Source organism: Danio rerio, chromosome 2 (assembly GCF_049306965.1).
Source record: "Danio rerio strain Tuebingen ecotype United States chromosome 2, GRCz12tu, whole genome shotgun sequence".
NCBI lineage: Eukaryota > Metazoa > Chordata > Actinopteri > Cypriniformes > Danionidae > Danio > Danio rerio.
The window spans coordinates 19,255,823-19,275,529 of record NC_133177.1 but is presented as its reverse complement, the minus strand read 5'-3'; the positions used below and the strand labels follow the sequence as shown (position 1 = coordinate 19,275,529).

At 40.7% G+C, this 19,707-nt stretch overlaps 1 protein-coding gene across 6 annotated transcripts in view; it reads left to right on the top strand.

Annotated features, from left to right (window-relative positions):
- Positions 1-17,693, top strand: part of clcn2a (chloride channel, voltage-sensitive 2a) — a 165,623-nt gene extending 147,930 nt beyond the window's left edge. For 4 of the 6 annotated variants that reach the window (XM_073911113.1, XM_021478550.3, XM_073911105.1 and 1 more), the window contains 4 exons: positions 7,851-7,889; positions 11,342-11,446; positions 16,033-16,119; positions 16,198-17,693. In XM_073911113.1, the coding sequence (XP_073767214.1) occupies positions 7,851-7,889; positions 11,342-11,446; positions 16,033-16,119; positions 16,198-16,641 (675 nt within the window). In that variant the 3' untranslated portion in view covers positions 16,642-17,693. Of the gene's footprint in view, positions 1-7,098; positions 7,165-7,850; positions 7,890-11,341; positions 11,447-16,032; positions 16,120-16,197 lie in introns of all 6 variants that reach the window. The other 2 variants (XM_068222711.2, NM_001328709.1) reach the window with 2 other exon arrangements.
- Positions 17,694-19,707: the final 2,014 nt, after the last annotated feature.

Here is a 19,707-nt window from a genome sequence, read left to right as displayed (position 1 = left end):
TTTATGGTCTCCAATTAAAACCGAGGATGTGAAGGCTCTGCAGGATTTCAGTTTCTTTCTCAGAGGCTGTTGTAATGCAATGGAGGATGTGCAGTATCTTCATGACTTAGACATGCCTTTTAATATGTTGTGTATTATTAAAAAACTTCCATATAAACTCAGAGATCGATGGAGGAGCCAGGTTTGTGAGCTGCAGGAAAGAAATAACCAGAGAGTTAAGTTCAAAGACATTGCTGATTTCATTGAGAAGCAAGTGAAAATACTCACAGATCCGGTGTTTGGCAACATACAAGACACTACATCAGTAAGTGGAAATAAAGGAATGAACAAACTTAAGTCACAATATCGATCAGGAAACAAAGGAATCAGCTTTGCGACCAGTGTGGGCGCTGTGGAAAGTAAATGTCAGTCTGAAAAGAAAAGGAAGGAAATTATAACAACAGATAAGAAAGTGTGTATGTGCTGTGGAGGAGGACACACCCTAGATATGTGTGTACAGCTGGGGAAGATGGTACACGAGAAGAAGATAGGCTTCTTGAGGGAAAATGGTATATGTTTTGGCTGTTTGTGTACAGGAGGACACATCAGTAAAAATTGCCGTAAAAGGATTTCCTGTTCAAAGTGTAACCTTAAGCATCCTACAGTACTTCATAGGGAACCTGCACATGTTACTGAGCAGACTGAGAGGAACACAGTGGTGCCTGTTGACAACATGCTGGTGTCAAGTGGTCTTACAGGGGCTGGAGATGAGGACTGCAAGCTACCCATAGTACCGGTTCAGGTAAAATCTAATAAAGGAAGCAAAATTATTAATACCTATGCATTTTTGGACCAAGGGAGCACTGCAGTGTTTTGTACAGAGAACTTGATGCACAAGCTTCACCTTACAGGAAGGAAGGGGCGTATTCTTCTACGAACCATGGGGCAGGAGAAGGTTGTGAGTAGCAACATTATATCTGGTTTGGAGGTTGCAGCTCTGGAAGGAGATCGTTTTCTTGAGCTGCCAAAAGTTTATACACAAGAGTCCATGCCAGTGCACCGAGGAAATATTCCAACTAATAGGGATATTAAAAGATGGTCTTACTTAAAACACATTCATTTACCTCAGATCGATTCCGAAATAGAACTCCTGATAGGAACCAATGTCCCTAAAGCACTGGAACCATTACAAGTGGTATGCAGTGTAAATGATGGACCATATGCCATTAGAACCATGTTGGGCTGGACTGTTAATGGACCACTGATGGGAGACAGTGGAGAAAGGGTTAACTGGAAACAGCCCCTGGTAATGGTTAATAGAGTGTCAGCTGTAAATCTGGATGAGATTTGGCACCAACAGTTTAAAACTGACTTCCCTGAAAACAGTCTCGATGATTATGCTGGTATGTCAAGAGAAGATCAAAAATTCCTAGAACTAGTGAGTAATTCAGTAAAACATGTGAATGGGCACTACCAAGTTGCATTACCATTAAGGAGCATTGACGTCAGCATGCCAAAAAACAAGAACATTGTCGAACAGCGTTTGCATCATCTGAAAAGGAGGTTTCAGAAAGATTCATTATTTCATGCTGAATATAACAACTTTATGAATGATCTGCTTCTTAAAGATTATGCTGAGAAGGTGCCTGTAGAGGAACTAGACCGCAGTGATGGAAAGGTATGGTATATACCACACCATGGAGTGTTTCATCCCACCAAGGGAAAGATGAGAGTTGTGTTTGACTGTGCAGCGAGTTATCAAGGAACATCGTTGAATGCTCAGCTCTTACAGGGCCCAGATCTTACGAGTTCTTTGATAGGAGTCATGACTCGTTTTAGAAAGGAACCAGTAGTAATCATGGCTGATGTTGAATCCATGTTTTACCAGGTACGGGTCTCTTCGGATTACTCAGACCTGCTTAGGTTTCTTTGGTGGCCTAATGGAGATGTGGAACAACAACCTGTTGAATACCGTATGAAGGTGCATTTGTTTGGGGCAGCATCATCACCTAGTTGTGCCAATTATGCCCTCAGAAGGTGTGCAGAGGATTATGGATGTCACTACAGTGAGAATGCTGTAGACAAATTATCGAACTCTTTTTATATAGATGACTGCCTTGTGTCAGTTGTTACAGAGAAGGAAGCAGTGTCACTTTACCAGGAGCTGGTTTCTCTGTGTGCCAGGGGTGGGTTTTCCCTCACAAAATGGATAACCAACAGGCCTGGTGTATTGGAAGCTATCCCTGAAAGTCACAGAGCAAGAGGCATGGAAGGGTTAAACATGGAGTTGGATTCATTACCTGTGGAGAGAGTGCTGGGTTTGGAATGGTGCATAAAATCAGACTGTTTTAAGTTCAAGATTGTACTAAAGGATAGACCACTCACCAGAAGAGGAATTCTCTCTACTATCAGTTCAATTTATGACCCTTTGGGAATGCTAAGCCCTGTCATTTTAACAGCAAAGAAAATTCTGAGAGATTTGTGCAGGAGAGAAATTGGCTGGGATGACACTGTGCCGGAGTCCGTGTCAAAGGATTGGCTGAAATGGCTGCAGCAGCTGCATTTGTTGGATGTGTTTAAGGTGGACCGATGTGTGAAACCATCATGCTTTGGAGATGTTGTTACAGCCCAGTTACACCATTTCAGTGATGCCAGTCAGGATGGGTATGGAACAGTGTCTTACCTGTTGCTGAAGAACCAGCATTCAGTAATGCACAGTGCTTTCATCATGGGGAAGGCAAGAGTGGCTCCGTTAAAATCCGTAACCATCCCTAGAATGGAGCTTATTGCTGCTACCATGGCCAGTCGCATGGACATTCTTTGGAGGAAAGAGATGCATATGGATCTTTTGGATTCTGTGTTTTGGACGGACAGTACATCTGTGCTCAAATACATCCGAAATGAAACCTCACGATTCAAAGTTTTCGTTTCTAATCGGGTCTCTCAAATCCTGAAAGTTTCCAGTCCTGAGCAGTGGAGGTATGTGGACACTGCAAGCAATCCAGCTGATATGGCATCTAGAGGTGTTAAGGTGGATGTGTTTATTCAAAACACTACATGGGTGTCAGGGCCTCACTTTCTTTTACATCCGGAGAGTGAGTGGCCTGTAAACAAGGAGGACGTCAACTACCTTTCATCTGAAGACCCCGAGGTCAAAAATGTTGCTGCAACAAACGTTACACAACTCAAAGAAGATCCAGTCACTTACCTGATCAAGTATTTTTCTTCCTGGACACGCCTTAAGAAATCTGTAGCATGGTTCTTGAGGATCAAGGACTGGCTCATGTCTTGTTTAAAGGAAACAAGGCACTTTCATCAGACCGTTGTACAGTCTGGCAACAATGCACAGCAGAGCTCCTCCGTGGCAGAGGAGATTGATTATTTTAAAAGGACAAGCAGTAAACTTACAGTGGAGGACTTGGACCGGGCTGAGCTTGCCATCATTAAATTCTGTCAGGGACAGAGATTTCCTGAAGAGCTAGCCAGTCTGGAGAAAGGGCAACATATTAAAATATCCAGTCACCTCCATAAACTCTGTCCACAGCTGCAAGATGGAATCCTGAGAGTTGGTGGTCGTCTCTGTAGGTTGGCTATGCCTGTGGAAGTTAAACACCCTATAATATTAACAAAAGATCTTCACATTTCAGAACTCTTGCTGAGACATATCCATCAGGAAGTGGGGCATGGTGGACGGAACCATATGCTGTCCAAATTGAGGGAGAAGTACTGGATAACTGGTGTCAGTGTAGCCATAAGGAAAGTACTGTCCAAATGCATCGTCTGTCGCCGTCTAAATGCTCTGCCAGTTTACCAGCAAATGGCAGACTTGCCACACGAAAGAATAGTCCCAGATGAACCACCATTTACTCGAGTGGGAGTGGACTATTTTGGACCTTTTGAGGTTAAGAGCCGAAGGAGCATGGTAAAGCGGTATGGGGTTATATTTACCTGTCTTGCCATCAGAGCTGTACACCTTGAGGTTGCTCCATCATTGGATACAGACTCATTCATTAATGCACTCAGGCGTTTCATTTCCAGAAGGGGACAGGTGCGAGAGATCCGTTCAGATAACGGAACTAATTTTGTAGGTGCAGAACGTGAGTTGAAAGCTGCCATTAAACAGTGGAACCAGGGGCAGATCAATGATCTTTTGCTGCAGAAGGGAATCAGATGGAGTTTTAACCCACCGGCTGGCTCTCATCATGGAGGATCATGGGAGAGGTTAATAAGATCAGTGCGTAAAGTCCTTAATTCAATGTTTAAGGTGCAAAACCTGGATGAAGAAGGTCTTCACACAGTGCTCTGTGAGATTGAAGCCATCATCAACAGCCGTCCAATCACCAAGGCTTCCATGGATCCAAATGACCTGGAAGCACTAACCCCAAACCACTTGTTGCAGTTAAAGACTTCACCATCCTTACCCCCAGGGTTGTTCCAACCGACAGACATGTATGCACTTAGGAGGTGGAAACAGGTACAATACATGTCCGATCTATTCTGGAAGAGATGGGTTAAGGAATACTTACCTCAGCTACAGGAGCGTCAGAGATGGATTGGAGTTAAGAGGAACCTCGTTGTGGGAGATCTTGTGATCATTATGGACAGCACAGCTCCTAGAAATTCTTGGCCAACAGGTCGAGTGATCCAAACCTTCCCAGACCGAAGAGGATTTGTCCGTCAAGTACGGATTAAAACAAAAACCAGCTGTTTGGAAAGACCTATTACCAAGGTCTGTTTGCTGCAGGAGGCTGAGTTTGATTAAATATGAACTACAGTTAAATTATTTTCTTTTTTTTTTGATAATTCCTTTTGTGGATTATTTTTTTTGCTTTTTTGTGGATTTTGCCATTAGGACACAAAGAAGAAAAGTATGGACATTTTACTGTTGGACTTTACAGTTGAACTTTTGTGTGTTTGATTTATGTCTCCTATCTGTAATTTTGGATAATTATTATGTGGTGATCTAATAATTAGGGGCTGGTGTATAGGAGCCATATTACTTTTCATTTAATTATAATGTTTATTTGATACTGATTGGTTTGGGTTTCACAGTGACGTTTTATGTTTTGGTCACGTGGGCATAATTGGCACCTGCTCGAACATAAAGCGCGTGCACAATCACACAGGTGATGAGGAGAGAAGGAGAGTGGGGTAGCCGTATTTTTTGTTGACCGCAAACAGCCACGCAAACAGCAGCGCAAACAGCCACGCAAACAGCAGCGCAAACAGCCACGCAAACAGCAACGCAAACCAAGCAACGCAAAACTGTATCACAACGGCACACGCAACAATCATCACACCAACGCAATAATCGGCACCATACAAGGTATTCAAAGACACAAATTGCTGTATTGTTTTTTCATGCTTCAAGTTACATAAAGTTTTCCATATAACATCTTGGGCTCAGTGTCTCTGTCTAAAGCCACCAGCGCGTCACAAATATAAAGGACCCTCACTGCCTCTCGAGCGACTTATAGGAGGCATCAGGAAGTCGCAATATCCATCATTTATCCTAAATGCGCCTAAAAATAGGTTGATGGAATTGTAGCTATTGTCCTTAGATGCTGGCGACCTAAATCTAACCTCATAGTAACATCTATTGATGTTGTGTGTCTGCTGGGAAGAAATCTACTCAATGATTGGTCCATGCCTATGTCCATTCCTATATCAAACCTCTAAAACTGACACTTACAGTAGGATTTACTCCTAAACTTCACTTAAACTATGACTGGGATGTACCGTATGATAAGTCATTTTTAAGCACTGCTTTGAGCCAAGATTTTTTTTTTTACTCTCCAGTCAATTTTAGCACTTGTTATGAGTAATTTTCAGAACTTTTGTGAAATACAGGTGCAGACATTTCAATTAAAAGCAGATTTCATGTCTTTTTGTTAACTGTTTGTGCTGCAGTAATTCTAATTTTTCCTGCTTTGCTCATATTTAGAATTTTTTTATCAAAATTAAGTACAAATTAGAGGCCAGAAACAAACAAACATTCTGAAGAAAGAAGCTAATGCATTTACACTGTCCAAATACGCTGTGTTCCACACAATGCATTCATGTCATTCAGGTTAGCTTAATCGTTTTTAGCAAGTTTAAGTGGACTGAACAAAAAAAAATTAAGTTGTCCCCCCAAAAGACTTAAGAGTTGTGTTGTTTCAATTTTAAATGAGTAGTTTGAATGAGCAGCAAAAGTCATTTTTGAGTGTAGGTTAATGCTCACAATAAAGATTGTTTCTAATTTTGGTGTCTCACCAGTGACGATGTACAGCCATATTGCACTGCTACAAATGTAATATTGCGCTTATACAACAGTTTGGTAGCATAATCGTGTATAAAAAAAGAAAATCAAACACAGAGAGTCTCAAAAACCCTTTTGTTCAAGGAACTACTTTCTTCCCCCATTCATTTACATCTGCAGCTGATGTCAGAACAGCAGAAACTGTTGCTACTTTAACCAAACATCACTTTAGAGATAGTATTTGAATGATTCTCTAGCTTAATGTCTAAAGTGATGACACATTTTAAGATTTAACAGCATGAAATGAAAAGAGTTTCTTATTACTTACTAATAACAAACATCCAGACAGCATCCATGCTGCTAGGAGTAACATTTTAAAGAATATGTCAATATGCCCTTTTAATGACAAAAAATTATAAAAAATTATTGCTGGATTAAAGAAAGCATCTGATCACAGCAATAGATATATGTTTGAACCAGATCTACAATTCATCAGTGGAAATACCACAAGCTGAAAAACATTTTTGGAAAATTTATTCTTAAGATTTTTTTTAAAAAATTTGGCACCAGATTTGAAAAGCAAATGAATCTGTTTCTGAGTTTCCCCCTAATGATCAAATAGTCTCCTGCAGGACTTCTCTTATCTAGCGACATCTGTTGACCAGCGCAAAGTGAGCGTCCTTTCAGCCTGGCATTAACATGGGATTTCGGCTGCTGTATATTTATTTGTCCTACTCCCCTTTCTGCTATTCTCACTGGAGGACCTGTGGCTCAAACAATGTCCCTTGATAATAGTGAATGTTGAAGGTGCAGCTGTTCGGGGAGTGCTGCGTTAGAGTTGCATTAACAGTCCCTTTTCTGTCTGTTCTATCTGGAAGAGCAATGCTGGCCCCATGGCTCCTAAGAGGAGCAGGAGGCCCAAGCGCGTGAAGATACCCATGGCGGTAAGAACGCAGCCGCAGGGACTCGTTCCTCTCTCGCCCACAAACACATTTCATCGGGGGCAGCAGTGGCACAGGCAATACGGCCTTTCCAACTCAAGAGGCCTTATTGCGTTCTGCCTGTGTGCTCAATTGATACTCTCCGCCAGCTTAGTGCTTCCCCTCTAGGGAACAGGGAACAAGCTGACTCACGAGATGATTCATGCCATGTTATGAAGCTTACATTTGTACCTCATGGGAATGCGTGCGTTTGTGTGACGCATGGTTTGGTTATTGTGGTTTTGGAGATTCGGGAGCCCCGTCCGTTCGCACAAACCAGCCAACGGATGTCAGGAGATGCTGTGGTTGGACCTATTTGTATTGAACAAAGCTTCACAAAGTTGATTCAAGTCCAATTTTCAAACTCTCCGATCAAATTAAGAAGCTCTCAAAAAGCTATTCCCTGTCTTAGTTCTTTATTGCCTTCGTAATGGCATCCAATCTACCTCACCCTCCCATGGGCTGCGTTAAATGTATTGCTTAAGCTTGCTAATGTTTAGTAAAGCTTGAGCCGCTTCGGTAGATTAAATTAGTATGTGGAGCTTGTCTTGTGAACTGAGTGAACTGCATGGTTGTTTATGAGAGAAAAAAACAAACATGTGAAAGACGTGTGTGTGTTTTGTGTCTAATTCTCCACTTGATGTTTTCAGGATACAGCTGATGTTGAAGATGACATGTCAACAGCAGAGGTATTTATACTGTATTTGTCCTTTATCATATTGTTACTGTGTCATGAATGAAGTGAGTCATGTATACTGAGGTATTTTATTGTTTTATTGTAACTGAGGCAAGTTTTAGAATGAATAATTCTGATCTGATGTTTCAATTTAGACATTAACTTTTTTTTGCCAGATTTTTATTATGTTGTGTTTTTTTTTTTTTTTTTTTTTTTAATTTACAGAAGACATCCACAAAAAATTTATTTAAGGGTAGGAATAGTTTAAATTCCAAAACATATTGTATTGTAAACAAAATCGTTGGCAAGGCAAGTTTACCTATATAGCACATTTCATACACAATGGTAATTCAAAGTGCTTTACATAACCAGGAAAAAAAGAGACATTATAGTAAAACAAGAATAAAAATGATTAGAAACAGATATTAAAGTGTGTTGAAACATATCTTGGAGCACATCTGATCATTTCTGGAAGCTGATTCCAGCAGCGAGGGGCATAGTAGCTGAAGGCAGATTCACCCTGCTTTGACTGAACTCTTGGAATTTCTAAAGGCTTGTATTCAGTGAGCATATCTGTAATGTATTGAGGTCCTAGGCCATTTAGTGATTTATAGATAAGTAATAACACTTTAAAATTCATTCTGTATGTAACTGGGCGCCAATGTAAAGACCTGAGGACAGATTTGATGTGCTCCGATTTTCTGGTTCTGGTCAGAATCCTGGCAGCAGAGTTCTGGATGAGCTGCAACTGTCTGACTGTCTTTTTTGAAGGCCAGTGAGGAGGCCGTTACAGTAATCCACCCTGCTGCTGATAAAAGCATGAACAAGTTTCTCTCTGTCCTCAAGTCCTCACTGGATACAAAGCATCTAATTCTTGCAATGTTTTTGAGATGATAGTATGCTGATTTACTTACTGCTTTGACATGACTACTAAAACTCAGATCTGACTCCAGAATGACACAAAAATGCTTAACCTTATTTTATGTTGTTTGACCTAAGACTGGGTGATATTGCAAAAAAGAATTTATCAGGATATTATGTTTCATATCAATCGATATCGATAATTATTGAAAGTTTTTTTAACAATCTATTTAGGAATATTAGGATCTTTTTAACCACTTTATTTTAATTTACCAACATTACTGAGACAAATATTTTTATTTGTAAAAAAAAAAGAAAGAAAAATATCTGATCTCTTTATAACAAAATAAACATAAGTGTTAAAGAGACTTTTAAACTTGCTAAATAAAATGTTACAAATGCTGAACAATCAAGTAAACTTTAAGATGTGCCCTTTTCATAGAACTCTGTCAACAACACAAATTATGATAATCAAATCTGAGCTTTAAAGTAAAGGAACTATTATATACTTATTGCAACACTACAAATTGTGAAGTTGAATGACTATATAACCCCCTGTGCTAAAAATTCTTTCAGATTGGGAGCTAGTGGCTGGGATGCACAAGAAAAGAAATCAAAAAGCCACTCTGGCGACATCCTTACATGCTATTTTATTTACAGTCTCCTCACTGCTGCTATATAACACTCATTCGCATGTGTTGTTATTCTGACCTGAAGTGACAAACGCAAGTGCATGGTTTCCTTGGCCATGAGCTTTGCGCTCGTGCTGCCCTGGCGTCTTTCATAACTCAGTGACCATTAATCGCTTTCTCAGAGGATGAAAAACGGACAAGTCTTAGCTGCAGCTCCGATACAAGTTTATGAAGTAAACATTAAAAAAGCACTGCAGTGTTTGGATACGCTGTGTTTGTCTGAGGTAATTAGTCTGCCATTATTACAGAAATGTGTATATTCCATACAAAGTGTGAAGCAGATTGGTTAGTTCTACTTACATAAATTGCAGTTCATTTGCTCAATTCTGAAAAGTTCAGATGTTTAAACTAGATTCGGCTGGAAAATGTGCGTGCGTCATATGTGTATGTGTGCACCGCTTGTACGTGCCTCTATTGGAAATGACATACTTACACCCTAAGTTAATTGGCATTGCTTCCAAGGCAAGTGCTCAGCAGCCACATATTAATAAAACCTTTATACTGAAACTACATACCAAACTTTTTTATCGATATTGACAATGGTGTCTGTTCGGTCCTTAAATATGGATACCGATTTTATCCCCCAGCCCAAGTTTTACCCCTAGAGCCAAGGTACGCATTCACATTGAGAACCTCATTTCTGTTGCAATAAGTTCAGATTTCTCTTTGTTTAACTGAAGAAGGTTTTGGCACATCTAACTGGTAATTTCATTAATGCATTGGCAGAGGGTGTCAATGGGGCTGAAGTCATTAGGCAGTAAGGCTAAGTAGATGGCCAAGTAGATCTGAGTGTCATCAGCAAAGCTGTGGTAGGAGATTTAGTTCTTTCTCATTATTTGGCTCAGAACCATGAGCATCATGTAATCACAATATACAATCACAGTACAGCTCTAAAGTACTACATTATTGTCATAAATTATTATTTCTATCCACCAAAGCATTACGCAAAAATGTTATAATAATTCAAAATATAAAAACATTTAATATCATAGTTGGTTGTTATAAGCATTTCAGAAAGTACAGATCAGAATAATATGTTGTTTTGCTTGTTAGTCTGTTGGTGATTGATGATGGTAGATTATTTATTATTGTATTTTTTAAACATTAAAGTGCACTTTACTTGCAATGAGTGCACTATTGATTTCACATTTGTAAATTTAATTGGATGCAGACACCAAAATGTCTTTGAGCCAATATGCAAAACAGAGATTTTGCTTCTTTTTATGCTTTTAATCAAATAAGATAATTTATAACCTTGATTGTGTGCCTATGTGATTTTATCTGTAGTATTCAATATATCTTGTGCTTTCATGCAGCAAGTTGCCAGTTAAAAGTAATTTTCTGTCTACAGTCACTGTCAAATACTATCAGAGTCAATCAGATTTTTTTTATATTTAATGCAGAGTTATGTAGAGCAGGATTACAGTCCAGTGAGCGCTGTGAGCAGAGCCACAGAAATAGACACGAAGTGACTGCCAAAATGCCATGTTGCTTATCCTAGAGATATTTTTAATCACTTGGTTAGGACAGTGTGAAATAAAGCTAATTCTGGAACTTTTAAAGGGATAGTTAACCCAAAAATTAAGCGTCTGTCATCATTTAATCTGTTCCTAAATCAGCAGGACTTATATATACTCATATGCTAATAGTTGTTAAAAAACAGACTGAAATTTAGAACATTATTCACAAAATCGTAGCTGAGGTCACTGCTCACTGTTGTAAATAAAAGGGCATTCAGTATTCTTATATAAATATATTTATAAGTTAACTCTTCGACTAAAGAAAAAAAGTCAAACAGGTTTTTACTACATAAGGGTGATTAAACGATCACTGGATATCTTTGGTTAATATTGAATAAATTCAATGCTAATCTTTTAAGTTAAACCTTTTTAAATGTTTATTTGTATTTCAGATTGCCGAGTGGGAGGAACAACAGTTGGATGAAGCTGTCAATTTTAACAACTGTAAAATAGACCCCGCTCCCTTTCAGCTAGTGGAACGGACATCATTACATAAGGTGAAAACTCTACCAAGAGTCATATCTGCTAAGTTTGAATCTCTGCAAAGTTGATGTGATTTAGGGCAGGGGTGTCCAAACTCGGTCCTGGAGGGCCCGCATATTTTAGTTCCAACCCCAATTAAACACACCTGAACCAGTTAATCAAGGTTTTTCTGGGACTTGTATGACTTCTTGGCATGTATGAAAAAGGAAGTTGAAGCTAAACTGTGCAGGACACCGACCCTCCAGGACTGAGTTTGGACACCCCTGATTTAGGGCAACCAAGGAGTTCACATCATCCTGCAGATCTTTAAAAAAGAACTAAACAGTTAACTGTCAACTTTTTCAATACATTTAAAAGCTTAGAAAAAGTATTTAATGTTGATGAATAAGAAAATATCTTATTCTTTTGATAGCCACACACATTATCTTTGTAATTTAACCAAAAACCCTCTTTGGAATGATGGGCAATGGCTAAAATGCTAAAATATATACTGTATATATATATATATATATATATATATATATATATATATATATATATATATATATATATATATATATATATATATATATATATATATATATTTATATATATATATATATCTCTGAGGTTTTGGCCCAACACATCATCACAGCACTCTGCCTTTAACGTGTTCAACATAAAAGACCTATAAGTCTTGTAAAAGAGCAGTTTTCACTAATAGAATCATTTGGAGCGAGTGTGTCTTTTTAAAGACATTGTACTGACTCTAAGTTTCTGGATAAAGGGGTTTCAATCCCTGTATCTCATGTCTAGGGGTCCAGCATGAAGACACAGTGCTCGCGAGTTAATCTCCACACTGCATTGGCAAGTCTGTGGTGCACTAAGATCGCAGCTCATGCTCTCCAAAACATGAGCCCCTCAGCTGCTCCCTGAAAATGCAGCACGCACTCAGGGAAATCTGAGGATTATAGTGGGGGGTAATCCACCTGGTAACTTTGCGGTGGATCTTCCACTCTTACACAGCAAATCCTGTCCAGGCAATGAGTGTACCGGTTCATCCTCTGTGATGGCCAAGTTATCATTCGATGCCTCCAGTTGACAGACGTCCATTGCATCATCAGAGTGTGAGCTGTCATGCACCAAGGAGAGTTCTGAATGATCCCTCGAGGGTGTCTGCAACCTCAAACCTTGATCCAGACATGATCGCCTTCCCTCCCCTTCTTTTCAGAGGTGCATGGAGAGCTCACCAGGCATAGTGGATGCATTTCTCCACCCAGTCCTCAAGTTCTTCTGTCCTCACCATCCTCGATGGTAGGATGGCCTAGGTATAAAAACTATCCCCCAGGTTGAGAGTGGGATTTCGGGCAGGTAGTGAACAGGTAGTGAGGTTCCAAGCAATATCTTGAGAGGAGGCATACCGAGTCCTTATGTCCTGTTCACGCACTGCACATTAATGTGGACCGTACTCTGAGTGTAAGTTCTTCTGAGCAACACTTTATCTGTTTTGGTGGTCAGCAGAAGGGTCAGCAGGGGCTAGGCCACACTCAGAATTGCATAATTTTTGAGATTTCCATGTGGTGCGTGGGGTTTGGTGGGGAGAAGAAGGGATCATATTTTGGAGAGCTGGGTTGTGGATAAGATTTTAAAGGGGGGAAGGTAACTGAAATTGAGGGATTTAATAGCTTATGGGTGGAAGATGTTGAGTAGGGCCCACTCACAATATGCTATCTGAATGTGCCCAGGCCCGTTTCCCGGATCGTTTGAGAAGTGTGAGTGCTCTGAATCGGGCTCAGACACGGTTCACTTGGCCGGCCCTGGCCCGGTTGTAAGAGGTGTGCCAGAGCATGGTTCACTAGGGCTTTGGCCGGGTACCCTTGTGTGTGAGTGCAAAACGTGCCAAAGCTTGAGACTGAAAAAGAGGAGTGACTGTTTAATATGGATTTATTAATCATTCTTACTGTTCAATGAATGCAAACTGTCGTAGTTTATTAAAGACGCAAACCCCTCACTGCACGACAGCTGTGCACCTTCAGCAAACCACCTAATTCTGCAGCATGAGGACTTTATGATTGCTTATGAGCGTCAAAAGTTGCAGATCTGTTCGGCGAAAAATTTGACTGTGTGTCACCGCATATCAAAAGACTAAAGCGATATATCTAAAGAAATCTCCACTGTGCTGAGCGAGAGCACTTCTGACCAGCGCATCATTGATGATGTAAGCGTGCCCAGGGCTGAATGTAATGAGAGTGCGGGCCGTCCGGGGAGAAGGGAAGGGGGACAAGCGTGCTTTGGCCCGGTTCAAGACAACTGTACATAGTGTGAGTATGCCCTAAAACTCCAGAACTTTATTCCTGGTGGCAAGAGCTGGAAGAGACTGTTGAAGGGATGGTTGGAGTTTTTCCTGTCAGCTTTGCTGGAGCATCATGAAAGGAAAATGTCGTGAGGCTAGAGGGGCACCAATGATCATCTCAGCTGTCTTCATTGTCTGCAGGATGGACTTGCGGTCAGCAGCATTGCAAATCCCTTGTCGGACTGAGAAGCTGCTGTTCAGCACACTGTCAGTGGTTCCCTTGCACAAGGTGGTGAGAAAGGGTGGAGGAAGATTTGCCCTTTTCAGCTGTCGTAAAAATGTAGGTGTTGCTGTGCCATCTTGGAAAGTAACATAGTGTTGGAGGTCCAGGTGAGATCATCTGTGCACCCCCAGGAATTTAGTGCAGCTGACCACTAACCACAGTCGAGCTGTCGATGGTCAGTGGGGGCTGGTCAGCACGGTTTCTTCTAAAGACCATCACGACAACCTGCGTCTTTCTCACAAAGAGAGACAGGTTGTTAGTACCACACCATTCAGCCAGTTGGGCCACTTTCTTTTTATTTATGCACTTCATCAGTGTTGCTGATGAGACCTACCACCATTCTGTCATCAGCATATGTAATGATGTGGTCGGAACTGATCTAGCAAGTGCAGCCATGGGTCAGCAATGTGAAGAGCAGTGGGCTGAGCACACAACCTTGTAGGGCACCTATGCTCAGTATGGTAGTTAGAAAGTGCAGGATCTAGTTGCAGACTGAGGTGTAAGGCCCTATAGCTTTAGTTTATTAATGAGCTGTTGTGGTATTGTATTGAATTGCTAAGCTGAACATGTGGGAAAGAGCCAGGTTGCGGGTGGATGAAAAGGTACTGGGAGTTAAAGCTGTTATGGCTGTCCTCCAATGGCACAATGCACATTTTACTTTTGCTCAATAAAAAGGTTATTTAAAGATTGAGCTGAATCCCCTTCTCTGCTGTTGACACTATCCTACACAAGCAATTTAAATTCAAACTTTAGATAATAACTCCATCTTACTGTGGACAAAACCCAATGAGCAAAGTCTCTTACATGTAAAGTCTGTTCAGAGGGCAGCCCTATTTGCAAAGTCACCCAGTCATCCAAAATTTATAAAGTTTTTTTTTTATGTGTGCTTCAGTCTACATGGTCTGCTGAGTCTGGGGGGCAAGGGTTATTGTGCCTTGAGTACCCCCTCTGTATGCAAAAGGGAACCTGGGGCATGTAGTCCAAGGATGTTGAGGAAGAGACCCTCACATTTACACCACTGGTGCATATTTGACACTACAACCCCAACAAAGGCTTTTGGCTTGACTGGGGCACCTGAGAAACCTATCTTCTCTTTATTTGATAAGCCTGACAAACCAAGATACAGGGCTATTTCACCTACCACAGCTAAGCCCATGCTGTGGCCACAGCTCTGGAAATAGGTTAAGGTCTGCAATGACCCAGATCTCCTCCAACAATGCTGATTCAGGGAATCCAGTTTGTCTCCCCATCCCCTCTATTAGATCAGCTTGATGTGCTTTGAGCTGTTTGATGGCATTTAGGGCTCTGACAGCCAGGGAAGAAGAGAGGCCATTTTTTGGAAATGCTGAAAGCCTCTCCGTTTATCCAGTGAGTGAACGAGAGGTGGAGTATACAGCTGCCTGGTAATTGGGATGGAGATGACTGCCACAAACTATTTAACCTGGCGGGGGGTTGCACATCCCCATTTTTACTCAGTTATGTACATCCAGCCAAGTGAGACCTTTAACAAGCACCCTATGTGAGAAAGGTTTGTCCTAGAAACGCTCTACGATGCATGTAGGGACAGCTGGAATCAGCTGCTTGGCTGGGAAAATGTGTCCTACGTCACTTAGCGGTCGGCCTCAAAATTGGAGGGATTTGGATCCTACTTAACGTCTGGAAGTTCTAAAAAAGAGACTTATTGTGTTTCTTTCACTCCAATATGACGGTGGACACACTATACCTACACACAGTTCTTTCCAAATAGATTACAAAAGATGATTTTCATCATAGGTGCCCTTTAAAACATCTGTAATAATTGTAAAAAATAAAGTGGACTACTTTGCAGATTTCACCTGTTGCAGGTTATTTTTTAAACGTAACCCCTGTGAATAAGGAGAGACCACTATATATGTTTGCCCAACTTATTTCATTAAAAATTTTGTGTTTTAGCAATCCTGAAAGCTGTCTTATATGGAAAATATCACAGAGTAATATAAACAAAAAAACATTTTCATCACAATACTTTCATCGGTATACTGTATTCATATATTTGTGCATTTCAGACACACACCATTTTTTCACTTCTTGGCCTGGATCATGCCTATGTCACCAGCACCGGACGTCTAGTAGGAGTCGTCTCTTTGAAAGAGGTGCGTGACTGTATTCATTAAACAAGCTCTTCATTATGATTGAAAAACATCTTACCAACAGGTTGTGTTTGTTTCTAGCTACGTAAGGCCATTGAGGGCTCAGTAACCGTAACTGGTGTAAAGGTGCGTCCTCCGCTGGCTAGTTTCCGGGACAGTGGCAACAGCAGCAGCGTCTCGGAGGTCACTGAGCTCCACAAGCTCTGGAGTCGCCACAAGAGCCTATCTTTGCCACGGGAGATAAACCTCCCCGACCTTGATGACCAAACGGAGCAGCCATCCGAGGGCAGCCTGGTGAACGAAACTGAGTGCACAGAGCTTTCCAGTCAGAACAGCCCATTACACACAGATGACCAATCAGAGCTGCCCTACGCTGACACCTCACCCCAAGATGAGCCTCTGTCGCAGCTCCCATGTGACTGTCCAGAGGTGGAAGAGTCAGAATCTGTTGGTGAACACTGCCCAGAATCTACTGTGGTGGTGGGTGATGGAAACCCCTCGCCGTCAGATGGTCAGCCCGAATGACAGCTGCTGAACGATGGTAACACTCACTCCATTCACACCATAAGCTGGATTGTAGAGTCCGGTTGAGGAGAACCTGGAGGAAGTCTTTTAGCAGTGAAGCACACTTTCTGCTCCGTACTAATCAAAGCAACCCCAATCGCTGGTCCTGCCTTCACACAAGACACGCCGTGTGTGTTTGTATGCGTGGGATTTCATAGATACACACTGCTATTTGAGCTTCGGATACGATTTCAGAATGATCGTACAATTGTATGCGTGCTTTCATCATTTATTTGAGAGGTTTCATTGAGCGTTGATGGCTCAAGAGCGATCATTATTCAGCATTTCAGTTTTCATCATACACAACTCTGTTGTTTTTTTGTTTACTTGTGGCTTCAGGATGCGTAAATCTTTGTTGACATTCATTGAAATTAATTACTTTAATAACGTCATGGCGTGGATTTTTTTTTTTTTGAGTGCAGGTTTTGATCAGTGGCTTTATTTCTGTGTGATTGTTGATTTATGTTTGTGAACGTTCATGTCACCAAAGGCAATGAGCAATCATTTTCATCCTTCAGGTTTTCATCATAAACACAGTTTGTTTGTCGACTTGTGGCTTCGTGGTTCACTGATAATAGTCGATGGCATTGAAAGGTTAGTTTCTCGTCATGGCCTGCTCATTTTTGAGTGTAAAATTTTATCATAAACCGAGTTGGTTAGCTGATTTATGGTTTTATTTCACATTTGTTTGTGTTTGTTGTAAAGATCCATCTTCATGTTTGTTTGTCAGTTCGTAGCTTCATTGTTAATTTCCGTTGATTTTTTTTGGTGAGATTCATTTAAAAAAGTTTATATTCAATGATGTCACAGCGGGCTCATAAGGGTTTTCATCATAAACACACAGTGTTTGTCCGTTGATTTGTGGCTTTACAGCCTGTTTGTGTACTTCATCTTTGCGCAAGCGACAGAGTGTGTAAGAGAAGAAGTGTGTGTGTGTGAGTGACTCAGCTGCACCTAGCCAACGCACCCATCTGGTGCCGACACTTTAAATCCAAATAAAATTGTCTCTGAGAGCCAAACTACAATTTTGTTCTAAATATAGCTCTTAATAACCCACACTGCAAGGAAACATGGAGCGAGAGAGCTGGGGGAAGAAAGGGAGCGGGTGGGCAAAAGAGGACAGAGAACAAGAACTTAATGCAAATTGAGCAAAGGATGGGAAGGACATTGGAAAGAGGGTTGTGGAAAGGCAGGAGATGGCATGGGAGAGTGGGATAAACTGTGCCGATGTTTACTTGAGTTGTGTAATCAAGTAAATGAGTATGAGGAAAAGTAATCAGGTAAACAATTATTTTTTTAGAATATAGTGGCATAAAAATATGATTTCTTACAAAAACCTAATGTCTAATGAAACAACTTACCTCATTTTAGCGGTAAAATGCATCATCATTTAAAGAAAATAAGAACTGTTTGGGGACCTTTACACTTTTTATTTAATTTCATGAAAGAGAGTATCATTTTTAAAGGCCTATTTTGCTGTGCAATATTCACATTTTCATAAACCCTTTGGAAATATTTAGTAAATATGCATGAAGGAAAGCATGTTTTTACATTTTGTCACAGTATTTGTTTTTTCCTGCATTTTGATGCTAGCTCATCCTCAATTTTAGCCACCGGCACATTTTACCCTGAAGCACCTGATAAAAACACAAAGCTAAAATGATGGGGAAAACAACATATCCATTTCTCATTCATAGTTAGATTAATCATTACATTATGCTTTACCCATTATTGACTTTGTTTAATGTTTCATGCTTTGTTTCAAATGCTGACAATAAAACAATTTTTTTGTTATATTGTTAATAAATCTACTATGAGATGCTGGGCTCTACATAATCGAATTATGTTGGGATAACATGAAGGAATGAAGTTAACTCATTGGTTTTTACAAATTCAGGTGGATTGAACATAAAACAATTAAGATGTCCCCCCTAAAAAACTCAATAACTTTAGTAGTTTTAGCTCATTTTAAATACACTCATATGCCACTTCATTAGGTACACCTGTCCAACTGCTCGTTAATGCAAATTTCTAATCAGCCAATCAAATGGCAATAACTCATTTGCAAATGCATTTAGGCCTGTAGACATGGTCAAGACAATCTGCTGCAGTTTAAACTTGCATCAGAATGGAGAAGAAAGGTGATTTAAAGTTACTTTGAACGTGGCTTGGTTGTTGGTGCCAGACAGGCTTGTCTAATTATGTCAGAAGCTGCCAATCTACTGGGATTTTCACACAACCATCCCTAGGGTTTACAGAGAATGGTCCAAAAAAGAGAAAATATCCTGGGTAGTTCTGTGGGTGCAAATGCCTTGTTGATGCCAGAGGTCAGAGTAGAATGTCCAGACTAGTTGGAGCTGCAACAGTAGTTGAAAGGCAACAGTAACTCAAATAACCACTCGTTACAACCGAGGTATCAAAAAAAGCATCTCTGAACGCACAACACGAACCTTGAGGCGGATGGGCTACAGCAGCAGAACACCACATCGGGTGCCTCTCCTGTCGGCTAAGAACAGGAAACTGATGCTACACTTCGAAAAGGCTCACCAAAATTGGACAACAGAAGATTGAAAAAAATGTTGCCTGGTCTGATGAGTCTCCATTTCTGATGCAACATTCGGATGGTAGGGTCAGACTTTGGCATCAACAACATGAAAGCATGAATCCATCCTGCCTTGTATCAATGGTTCAGGCTGGTGGTGGTGATGTAATGGTGTGGGGGATATTTTCTTGGCACATTTTGGGCCTATTGAGCATCATGTCAACGCCACAGCCTACGTAAGTAGTTGTCGCTGACCATGTCTATCCTCTTCTGGACTACCTCCGGCAGGATGACGTGCCATGTCATATAGCACGAATCATCTCAGACTGGTTTTTTGAACATGACAATGAGTTCACTGTACTCAAATGGCCTCCACAGTCACCAGACATCAATCTAATAGAGCACCTTTGGGATGTGATGGAGCGAGAGATTCAGATTATGGATGTGCAGCCAACAAATCTGCAGCAACTGTGTGAAGTTCAATA